The following is an 11,843-nucleotide window of genomic DNA, read 5'->3' on the forward strand; positions in this document are numbered from 1 at the left end:
AGTGTTGGGATTGCAGGCGGAAGCCTCTGAGCCTGCCCTAGGAGTCTCTTTTTATGCAAAAATGCCCCCAAAATCCAGCCTCAATCCAAGGTCTAAGCAAACCCCCCCCCATTCTAATCCCTTCTCTGCTGGCTTTAACCAGGCCCCATCGGTGGTTCTAATCCTGCTCAACCCCCGACCTAACCCCGCCCGCAGCACCTGCATATCCCGTCCTCTGCTGGTTGCAATCGCCTCCTAGGTTCTAGCCCCTCTCTTTGCGTTCCAGTCGGTCTCCTCTAAAGTCTTCAGGAGCCATTCCTGATCTACACGCTGTGCAGGTTCGAGGCCTGCTAAGTCTCCCCACCCCTTCCCCAAAGACTTGGGTCCAGACCGTGAGGGGGTTCATGAGTTTCGCGCTCTCCCCGATGGCGTCCTCGATGTACTTGCGCTCCTCCTCCGATATGCTGGGGTGCAGCGCGGGGGACTCGTAGGAGACGAGCAGCCAGAACAGGTACCAGAAGATCCCGAAGCTGCCTAGGGGGGGTCGGGAGGGGGAGAGGAGCAGGGTGAGGACCGGCCCTTCTCTGCCCCAGCGCCACCGGGAACCAGGCATCCGGGTCCCTCACCATAGACATAGAAAACGGAGCTCCATCCTGAGTACTGCACCAGTACCCCAGCGAGGGGCATCGCGACTACCGCCCCAGCATAGGAACCTAAGCGGGAGGATGCAGGAGAGAGAACAGGCCCATCTTCCCTCAGATCCAGGGGCACGGACCCCCACTACCCCCACCTTTCAAGACATGGAATTAAAGGCCCCAGCCTCTCCTCCCTCAGACCCAGAAGTCCAGGCCCAGCCCCTCCTCCCTCAGACCCAGGAGTCCAGGCCCAGCCCCTCCTCCCTCAGACCCAGGAGTCCAGATCCAGAGTCCCCTCCTCCCTCAGACCCAGGAGTCCAGACCCAGTCCCTCCTCCCTCAGACCCAGGAGTCCAGGCGTCAGCCCCTCCTCCCTCAGACCCAGGAGTCCAGGCCCAGCCCCTCCTCCCTCAGATTCAGGAGTCAGGATCCCACTTCCTCTCACCGCAAAAGGCTGTCGTCGCCAGGCGACTCCTTTCTAAGGGTGGGGCCCATTTGCTCCAGATCCCATGGCAGGCGGGGTATGTGACCCCCTAAAGAGGAGAAAACGAAGGTGACTGAGAAGAGGCGGGGTCCGATCGAGGGCAGGGTCGCATCAGGCAGGGATTTACCTCTACCAACCCCTGCAGGATCCTCACGAAGATGACACAGCCGTAGTGGACGCGGGCAGCCGAGGGGATCAGCATGTTTAGAGTGGATGTTGCCACAATAGCAAAGCCGAAAACCCTGATGGGAACGGTCAGAGAAAACGGTCCACGCTATCCTGCCAAGCCTAGGATTCTGCCTTTCCAGCCCAGGGCAAGCGAGACCCAGTGTTCCCCAGAACCCCAGGTCCTCCCACCTCTCTGACTTCCACCTTCTTTAATCGCAAGCCCCACCTTTCTGTAAGACCCACCCCCAAACCCAGGTTCCTCCCAGTTCCCAGAGCCAGCCCCCAAATTCAAGACCACGCACGCCCTCTAACTCCACCCACACAACTATTGTTACCGCCCACTTTGAGACCCCACCACTGTACCTGTTGGCTGCAAATTTTTGGCAGATAAATCCTCCTGGAATTTGAGTGACAATGTAGCCCCAGAAAAAGGAGCCGTGTATGAGGCCGACAGTCTCTGGATCCCAGCTGAACTGGGCTTTCTGCAGGGCAATATGTACCTTAAATCAGGCGCCCGACCCCGGCTCTGCCGCTCCACCAATCAGCACCCACAGGCTTAGCGCCTCGACCAATCGGCAACAAGGAACCACTCCCGCCTCCAAATGCCTGCCAATCAGAGCTCACACTATCTTTCTGTCAATTAAGATCTGCGAACTCTGCTCTTCCACGTTGCTAGGGCCTATTCTGCCGTAACAACGGGGTCCCTTACCACCTAGAAGCCTTGCTTTGTTGCCTGCTTTTGCCTCCGTGAAAGCCTATGGGCCTATGTATGATGATGACTCCACCTTTTTTTTTTTTTTTTTTTTTGAGACGGAGTCTTGCTCTATCACCCAAGCTGGAGTAGTGCAGTGGCGTGATCTTGGCTCACTGCAACCTCTGACTCCCTTGTTCAATCGATTCTCCTGCCTCAGCCTCCCAAGTAGCTGGGATCACAAGCATCCGCCACCACGACCAGCTAATTTTTGTATTTTTAGTAGAGACCCAGGTTTCACCATGTTGGCCAGGATAATCTCGATCTCCTGACTTTGTGATCTGCCCGCCTTGGCTCCCAAAGTGCTAGGACTGCAGGCGTGAGCCACCGCGTCCAGCCAACTCTCTCCAATTCTATCCACTTTATGAGCTGTTTGCGGAGTGACGGTCACAGGGTCCAGGCAGGACAGGAAGCAGCCAAAGGGGCAGGCCAGATTGTAAGGGAGCAAGGGGAGGAGCTTCAGGTAGGACAAAAACACAAATCAGGACTTTTTTCTGATGCAGGGACAAGGCCTGTGCTGAAATTAAAATAGGAGAAAGGACAGGGCGCGGTGACTCATGCCTGTACTCCCAGGACGGAGGCCAAGGCAGGAGGATCCCTTGAGCCCAGGAGTTCAAGACCAGCCTGGGCAACATAATGAGATTTGTCTCTACAAAGATAAAAATAAGGCTGGTCGCGGTGGCTCACGCCTGTAATCCCAGCACTTTAGGAGGCTGAGGCGGGCAGATCACCTGAAGTCGAGAGTTTGAGAGCAGACTGACCAACGTGGAGAAACTCTGTCTCTACTAAAAATACAAAATTAGCCCGGCATGGTGGCGCATGCCTGTAATCCCAGCTACTCGGGAGGCTGAGGCAGGAGGATCGCTTGAACCCGGGAGGTGGAGGCTGCTGTCAGCAGAGATCACACTATTGCACTCCACCCTGGGCAACAAGAGTAAAACTCCGTCTCAAAAAAAAAAAGTTAGCTGGGTAGGGTGCTCAGAAGGCTGAGGCAGGAGGATCACTTAAGCCCAGGAGTTCAAGGCTGCAGTAATTTTGCCACTGCACTGTAGCTTGGGCGACAGAGTGACGGCGCCACTGCACCGTAGCCTGGGAGACCCAGTGGGTCTTTAGGTAAGGGACAGAACACATGGAGCGGGACGTAGGCGGTGGCAAGGCTTCAAAAGAGCCAGGATCAAATTCAGGGAGGAACCTGAGATGGGACTGGGATTAAATAAATGTGACCTGGGGACATGGGCTTGGGGTACCGGCATGATCAAATTTGCTAGTAGGCCCAAAATGGGGCAGGGGCAGCCCATAGGGAATCTGATGCTGGGGCGGAGTCTACCTTTTTCAACCAAGCCGCTGGAAATAAGGGCGGGGCTTCATTTACATCAGGGAGGGGCTTAGGAAACAGAGGCCCCTAAGGCGAGGTCCGAACTAAGGGACGCAAGGGTTGGGCGGGGCTACTCCGGAAGCGTTTCAGAAGGGGCGTGACCTGGGCGTTTGTGGGCAAATGTGACGTCATGGGGCGTGGGCGGAGCTCGGGGGCGGGGCGGGGCTCTTCGAGGGATCAGGCCTTGAGCTACCTGCACCACCACGTGGCCCCCACGGTGGGTCGTGCTGTTATTGACCATGGAGACAATGGCCACGCCCAGGTTGCAGCGGATGCCAAAGCTGATGCAGAAGCCCAGACCACTCATGATGGCGATAATGTAGCGGCGAGGGAGGCCGAAGCAGGTGCAGTCCACCACCGGCGGGTCCCGGGTCTGCGTGGTCACCGGGCGCCCATCCGCACTCAGCTCCAGCGTCTCCGCGCCTTCCTGCCGCTTCTCCAGAAGGCTGCGGGGCAGCAAGAGCCAGAGACTCGGAAGTCCAGGCCCCCAGCCCCCTCCGACCCAAGACACAGGATCCAGGACAAAATCTGCTTTTCAAGACCCAGAATTCAAGACCTCCTCCTTTACAAGAGTCCAGGTCCCTGGCTTCCTTCGCTCCCCCAGTGCCCAGAAATCCTCTGTCTCCCTCAGACCGGGAATTCAGGCCCCAGCCCCCTCCTTCTTCACACTGAGGGCCTTCCCTCCCCCACTCCCCAGCTCTGTCAAATCCCTCAACTCAGGAGTTTTAGACCCCAGACAACCTTATAGGATTCAAGAGCCTGTGCCCCCACTCGGAGGCCCACTCCAGCCACCTCTCCCGGATAAGAGTCTATTCGAGGAAGCAAAAGGTGCTAAGGAGATGCTTCAGCAAAGGTGTCAAAAGAACAGATGCTTCTCAGCCACTTCTGCTAGGGGGTGGGGAGATGTCCAGGACCCTGGGAATCCAGCAGCCCGTTCCGGGCATCCCTAGGGAACCTTGAGTCCAGGCTGTCAGCCTAGGGGGTAGGGAGGGGGAGTGGCGGGTGGTGTCCTGGCAGGGGACAGATGGCCCTGGTAGGGGGATTGGCTCATTCCCCAGCGTGACTCTCGCCCCCGCCCGTTCTGGATCCAGAATCGAGTCTGTGATGACGGAGAGGGTATTTGGAGGGCTGCCTCAAACCCAGGGAGAGGCTGCAGAGAGAGGTACCTTCAGACAGGTGGAGAAAGACCCAAAAAGAGGGTGACTAGAGATGGGGGGAGTTGCACAGAGGCCCGGGGTGGGGGTCACAGATAGAAGAAGGGAGAGAGGAGCAGAGAAAGGGGGACAGAGATCCAGAGAGGAAGAAACAGAGACCCACAGGGAGGGAGAGAGAGTGACAGGGGAGCAGAGACCCAGAGACAGAGAGGGAGACAGAGACCCAGAGACAGAGAGGGGGACAGGGACCCAGAGACAGAGAGGGAGACAGAGACCCAGAGACAGAGAGGGGGACAGAGACTCAGAGAGAGAGGGGGACCCAGAGGGAGAGGGATAAAGACTCAGAGAGAGGGGGTCACAGAGACCCAGAGATGGAGACGGACAGAGACAGAGAGTGACAGAAACACACAGAGAGGAACACAGAGACTCAGAAATAGGGGGACAGAGACCTACAGAGGGAAGAGACAGAAACCTAGAGAGGGAGGCAGACAGAGTCCCAAAGAGAGGTGGGGACAGAAACCCAGGAGATAGGACATAGATGCAGAAAAAAGAGAACAGAGATCCCGAATGTGAGAGAAAGATGGAGAGCCTGGGAAACAGAGGCTAGAGAGGCTGGAGACGTGATCTGTGAGGTGCGGCCCTTCTCTGAGGTGGGTAGGCAGCCAGGGGATCGGGCTGGATCCCAGGAAGGGCTGGAACAGATGGAGGCGAGGGAGACTGGGACGGGGGAGGAAGGAACAGCCAGACGGTCCAGGAGGAGGGAGGTGGAAGTGCTGCGAGAACACAGCAACCCCTCCCCATCTTAGAACTTAAGGAGGTGGGGAGGGGCGGTTAAGAAACAGGGGTGGGTGAGAGAAGCCGTGGAGTGGACAGAACCCAGGGGGAGCAAGAATGAGACCCTAAGAGGAAGAAGACAGAAGGCCAGAGACAGCGGGGATTGAACCCACTAGGGTTCAATAGTACCGGATGGCAGGGACTCCCCCCACCCATCAGAATACATCAGCCAATGAGATTAGACGTTGACCTAGGTTGACATCAGGTGATATTTGACCCTGAAACTCAAGATGTGATTGCAGCCCCTGAAATTTGAGATTCCTTGTTAATATTAGGAGATGTCAGATCTCTAATCAAGCCTTTCTAAATGGAGGGGAGGGGGTCTTAGTATCCCACATCCATAAAATGGGGGCAAGAGGAAACATGCAAGAGAATAAAGAGGGAACTTCGAGGTGATCTCAATCATTTTAGAGCAAGATGACCAAGGACGCAGAGACGAAGGTGGCCCCGATGCTTTGCAGAGGACAAGGACGAAGAGGGGAGACCCTAGATGGAAATCCCTCTCCCCCTCCCGCCCCCCCGAATGCCCCACATTCAGGGCGGAGGACCTGGCAATGAGGAAAAGCAACACTTCAGAGGCCATGACGCAAAAGCGAGATGGCTCAGCTTCTCTCTCTGTCTCTGTCTCTCTCTCAACCTGCCTCTCTCTCTGTCCCTTTCTCTCCTTCTCTCAGGATCTCTGTCCATTCCCCCACGTCTTTGTCTCCTGCTGTCCCTCTGCACTCTCTTCTCTTCCCATTGTACAACTAAGGAAACTGAGGCTCGGGGAGCAGAAGTGGCGCTCCAAGGTCACAGTCAAGAACAGTGATGGGACCTGATCCTTTACTGGCCCTCAGCATCCCCCTGCCCAAGACCTGCCTCTCAGAAAGGAGGCACCTTGGGTTCTCATCTCTCCGGCATCCCCTTCCCCCATGTCCTTGTCCCAAGTCGCCCTGCATGCCAGGGAGCTCCCCCCGACCAGCTGTGACATCAGTCATCTCAAGGAAGATCTCTGTCCCAGGCTTGGGAGGGAGACTGACCTGGGTTCAAATCATGGGGCTCGAACTTATCCACTGATCCCCCCAGCCCCAGAATGGAGCCTCAGTTTCTCCATCTTTGTCTAGAGGATTCAATGGGATCAACATGTTGTGTCCAATATAGAGTATTCCCCTCTCCCTCCAACCAGCAGGGTGAACCCCAGGCTTTGGATGCAAATGCTCTTCTCTGTGCAAACTCCCTGCTGATGGTCCTGGCCAGACCTGGGGGATCTCTGGGGACCCAGGAGGTAACTCAGAGATGTGAGAGCCAGGAGAGATGGACTTCGAGAAACCCAAGCACAGACGAGAAACTGAGAGGCAGAGACTAGCGGGGGGGGGGGGGGGTGGCTAAGGAACACATCCCTCCCACTGCCACCCCCAGCCCCTCCACCAGCACGTCTCTTTCTCCCTCTCTCATTCTCCTGACTTCACACTGAGGTATTTTGAGAGACTCGTGAAAGGAGGCGAGAAAAAGGGTGGGGAGGGGCTGGAAAATTGGAAAGAGAAGGGGTGAGGTTATCTCAGCTTCCCCTCCACCACCAAACCCCGTCACTGCGCCATCCTCCTGCTCCCCCTGCTTTCTGTCCAGCCTTATTCTTGTCTCTCATGTTACTAGAGGGTGGGGTAACTTTGGAGCTAAGAGGTGATCTGCAGCAGTAAGACTGATGTTAGACTTAGCAAAGGACTGCCTTGGCCTAGTGAGATGGACTAAAGCTCAACAAAAGACAGAGTCAGGGCCTGTGGGCCAAGGGGATAGGCCTTGAGGGCATGGCGGCAGGGGCATGGTGTGATGAGGCCATCTCCTTCGTGCACTGTGGCCAGATATATTTTTAGGCTTTTCCGCAGCTGAGTAATTTCTCTGACTTGGAGCCAAAGCTGGGTTTGGGGGTGAGAGGCTGTAGGGAGGTGTCCAGATTACCCTGGGGACACCTGGGTCACTGGGGTTATCATCCTGGCTGGGAGGGAGTCCTTCTCAGCTCCAGCCTATATCCTTTGGGAAGGTTGTCCTATACCCCAGGAGCCAACATATTCGGCCTCCAACTCCTTTCTCTCCCAGGGACCCAGGGTGCTCTGACTTCTTCCACCCAGCTTAACCCCTCAAGGACAACAGGCTATGAGCCCCAATCCGCTTTAGCTGCAGATTAAACTCCGTGCCAGGCAGAAACGGAAGAAGACACAGAGACGGAGAGACCCATGGTGGTAGAATTAAAACCCAGAGACGGGGACAGAGATCCAGAGAAGGAGGGAAGCAGAGATCCAGGGAGGTGGAGAGACCCAGAGAGAGGAGGACAGAGACTCCAAGTCAGGGGTGGAGAGAGATCCATTGAGAGCAATAGCCAGAAAACCAGAAAGAGGGGGACAGAGACGCAAAGAAGCCGAGGCAGAGATCTAGGGAGAAGGAGGGACCCCGAGAGAAGCGAGTGGAGATCTGGAAAAAGAGAGACGGGAACCCGGAGAGAAAGGGGGCAGAAACACCCAGAGAGAGACGGGGACAGAGACCCAGAAATGGTGGGGGAGGGAACCAGAGACCCGGGAGAAAGGAATTTACAGCACCAGAGAAAGCGTGGAGCCGGGTTGGGGGGACGCAGGAAAATGAACAGGATAATGGACAGGACTCGACCAGGGCGAACGGCGCCGTCGGAGCCCACGGGAGAAAGCTGGACAGATGGGTGGACCCCCATGCCGGGGTATCGCTCTCCATCTGTCAGTCTTCTCCCAGGTGGGAAATAGCATCCTCCTCGGATCCTCCCACTCTTCTCCTCCCGGGACCCCTCGCCAGGCTCACCGGTGCAGCTTCCCGAGGGCACGACCCGCTAGCTTCCGAAACTCCTCCTGGCGGAACTCCATGGTGGCGGCTCCTGCAGCCGGTCACCCCGCCGATCACCCTGCCGGTCCCCCCCACTGATCCCCCCGCCCGCGGGCCCGGGCGGCCGCGTCCGGGTTCCCGGGGTCCGCCCCGGCCCGGCCGGCCCCGCAGCTCCGCTCGGGGGGAAGGAGGCTGCGAGTGCAGGCGGCCCGGGGGCTGTCACAGGACTCAGCGCCGGGGGCGGGGCGCTGGAGGCCCCGCCCCCGCCCCACCAGGCCCCGCCCCTCGTCTGCCAGACCCGCCCCCCTCTCAGCCCTTTCATCCTCGTCCCGTCCCCCACGAAGCCTCCCAAGACCACGCCTCTGGGTTCCGAACTCACGCCTCCGAGTTCACGTCCCCCAATTCTGTTCCTTCCCCAAGCTACTCCCCCTACCCACGTTCCATCCCCATGGTTCCTACCCAGATTTTCTCCCCTCTCCTGAGTTCTTATCCCCATCATTTGTCTCCCCCACTTCTGTTCCCCCTAATTTTGCCCTGCATTTTCGTCCCTCACAATCCTGTCTTCTCTGACTTTCCCTCTAGTTCATCCTCCAGTTCCTTCGCCCCTGGACTCGGACACACTCCCTGCCCCCCCAGCAATTCCATCCCCATCCCACCTCATCCCCAATTCCAAAGGTCTCATCCAAGGAGTTATTTCCTTTCTCATTCAAAGAAAATTCTCTCTCCTAGCCGGGCGCGGTGGCTCAAGCCTGTAATCCCAGCACTTTGGGAGGCCGAGGCGGGTGGATCACGAGGTCAAGAGATCGAGACCATCCTGGTCAACATGGTGAAACCCCGTCTCTACTAAAAATACAAAAAATTAGCTGGGCATGGTGGCGTGTGCCTGTAATCCCAGCTACTCAGGAGGCTGAGGCAGGAGAATTGCCTGAACCCAGGAGGCGGAGGTTGCGGTGAGCCGAGATCGTGCCATTGCACTCCAGCCTGGGTAACAAGAGCGAAACTCCGTCTCAAAAAAAAAAAAAAAGAAAATTCTCTCTCCTGAAGTCCAACTCCTACATCGATCCACCTGTCGTCCTCCCCTCGTCCCTCTGGCCACCCGGGTTCGTCACCCTTGAGCTCCATCCCCTCCTGAGTTTCCATCTTTCCCCTTTGAATCCCAAACTCCTTCAGCTCTATTCTCCCTCCCGCGCCGCTCTCCTCCCTGTTGCTTCTCTCCCTGAGTTTCATTCCCTAACCCCGATTTCCTTCCTCTGGCTTCCGTCCCCCACAGTTATGTATTTCACACACCCCCACCAGTGCCAGCTGCGACCCCATAGTCTCCCCACTGTGTTATTTTCCGGATCCTATGGGTTCTGTCCGCGCTCTGAGTTGTTCCCTAGCTCCCGGGGATCCATTCCGCTATTTGGGCTCTGTCTCCACCGGCTGAGATATGTCCCCGCCCCCTAAACTGTGATCCGCACCCCCTGGCATTTGAATTTGTCTCCTCCCGCCTTCTGAATTTGTCTCCTCCCTGAGGATCTCTCGTTGACCTGAGTTCTGCCCCCGCCCTCTAAGTTCTTTCCCCACCCTTGGAGTTGCATCCCCTCCTCTTAGGATCTGTCCCTGGGATCTGTCCCCGCCCTCCGAGTTCTGTCCTTGGCCCCCGGAATCTGTTCTTGCCACCTGAATTTTACCCCGTCCCAATTGCATCTTTCTCTGTCCCCTGGATCTGTCCCCGTCCACCGAGTTCTGACTCCCGCCCCCTGGATCTGTTCCTGCCCTCCCAGTCCTGCCCACGCCCCATAAGATCGGTCCCCGCCCTCCGACTTCTGACCCTCGCCACTGGGATCTGCCCTAGACCTCCGAGTCCTGCCCACACCCCGGAATCTGTCCCCGCCCACCGATCTCTGGCCCCACCCCATGAGATCTGGCCCCGCCCACTGAGTGCTGGCCTCCGCCCCTTGGATCTCTCCCGGCCCTCCAGTCCTGCCCCCACCCCCGGGATCTGTCCCCGGCCTCTGACTGCTGACCTTCGCCACTGGAATCTGTCCCCGCCCTCCCAGTCCTGCCCCGCCCTATGGGATCTGTCCCCGCCCACTGAACCCTGTCTCCACCCCTGATTTCCAGCCCCGCCCCTCTGGGATTAGAGCCCCGCCTCTTACCCCCACCCCCTCAGGTCCTCAGACCAGCCCATCTCCCGGCGGTGAGTCCACCTCCAGATCCAGGCCCCAGGAGGGTGATCCTTTCCCCACTAGCTCCCCGCGTCGGGCCGCAAATGCATTTGGTATTAAATTTTCATGATGTGGCGCGTGGTGGGGTGGGAGGAGCAGGCGGCGCGGCGGGCGGGCGCCAAGGATGGGGTGGCCGGGAAGCCACTGACCGCCGCAGGCTCTCGCTTCCAGCCTTGACTGTCTAGGTCTCTGGGTCTCACAGTTTTGCGAAACCTCTGGGACCCCAGAACGGAGGAGGCTGCAGGTCTGAGGCAGGAGGGAGGTAGGGACCGAGACTCACGGGGCTGAAAAGAGGAGCGCGGGAGCCGCTCACACGCGCCACCCAGTGGCTGCAGAGTCTCCGGCCCGGGTGCGGAGGCGGTGGTTGCGGCTCCGGGCCAGGTGTGAGGGTGGAGCAGATGGTGAAGAGGAGGGAGTGGGAAGGGGCCCCGCCGCTGCCAAAAGCTGGGTCTCTGCCGAAACCATCACCATGGAAACAGAGGAAGGAAGAAACGACCCAGCCCCACACTTTTTCAGGACCTGGGAATGAGTTACTTGGCCTCCTGCAGCGGCTCCCCAGTCCCAACTACAAGTTCCAGCGGCCTCTAAGCCTCACCGTTCGCTTGAGAAGGGCCGCGCACTCCGAGGGCCGCTGGGAGTTGTAGTTCTCTGAAACTATGGGCAGTGATACGTTGCGCCCCCTGGTGGTCACAATATCCACGTTCGCTCATTCATTCTGCGGCCGGAAAGACCCTACCCGAAGTCACTCCCATCCTGACTTCTTCCCCCATCTTCTCTCCCTATCCCTCCCAATTCACCCCATTACAGACACATTGTGATTGGCTGCCTGCCTTCTCCCTCCCTCCCTCCCTTCCTTCCTTTTCTTCTTTACTCTTCTTCCTTCCTTTCTCTCCCCTTTCTTTCTCCTTTCTTTCTTCCTTCCTTCTTTTCCCCTCCCTCTTTTTTCTTTCTCTTTCTTTTTTCCTTACTTCCTTTTTCCTCCCTTCCTTCCTCCCTCCCCTCCTTTCTCCCTTCCATTTTGAGGCAGGGTCTCACTCTGTCGCCCAGGAGCAGCACACTGCAGCCTCAACCTCCCTGGGTTCCCACCTCAGGCTCCCGCGTAGCTGGGACCACAGGCGTACACCACCTCGCCCCACCAATTCACATTGTGCTTTGAGCACTTACCACTGAAATTCCTCCATTTATTTATGGCTCCTAGGATTCGCTAAAGAAGAGGAGGGTATTGACAATTACTTATTATTATTATTTATTTTTTTTTTTTTTGAGACGGAGTTTCGCTCTCGTTACCCAGGCTGGAGTGCAATGGCGCGATCTCAGCTCACCGCAGCCTCCGCCTCCTGGGTTCAGGCAATTCTTCTGCCTCAGCCTCCTGAGTAGCTGGGATTACAGGCACGTGCCACCATGCCCAGCTGATTTTTTGTATTTTTAGTA

At 57.4% G+C, this 11,843-nt stretch overlaps 1 protein-coding gene across 1 annotated transcript in view; it reads right to left on the minus strand.

The window, feature by feature from the left end:
* SLC17A7 (solute carrier family 17 member 7) overlaps nucleotides 1-8,421 on the minus strand; it is a 13,522-nt gene extending 5,101 nt beyond the window's left edge. The window contains exons 1-7 of the mRNA XM_017500561.2: nucleotides 8,182-8,421; nucleotides 3,585-3,837; nucleotides 1,629-1,747; nucleotides 1,225-1,339; nucleotides 1,059-1,146; nucleotides 606-692; nucleotides 307-513 (exon numbers count right to left, since the gene is read on the minus strand). Of these exons, the coding sequence (XP_017356050.1) occupies nucleotides 307-513; nucleotides 606-692; nucleotides 1,059-1,146; nucleotides 1,225-1,339; nucleotides 1,629-1,747; nucleotides 3,585-3,837; nucleotides 8,182-8,243 (931 nt within the window). The 5' untranslated portion in view covers nucleotides 8,244-8,421. The remainder of the gene's footprint in view (nucleotides 1-306; nucleotides 514-605; nucleotides 693-1,058; nucleotides 1,147-1,224; nucleotides 1,340-1,628; nucleotides 1,748-3,584; nucleotides 3,838-8,181) is intronic.
* Between the last annotated feature and the right edge of the window lie 3,422 nt (nucleotides 8,422-11,843).

This window comes from Cebus imitator, unplaced genomic scaffold (genome assembly GCF_001604975.1).
Source record: "Cebus imitator isolate Cc_AM_T3 unplaced genomic scaffold, Cebus_imitator-1.0 Scaffold266, whole genome shotgun sequence".
NCBI lineage: Eukaryota > Metazoa > Chordata > Mammalia > Primates > Cebidae > Cebus > Cebus imitator.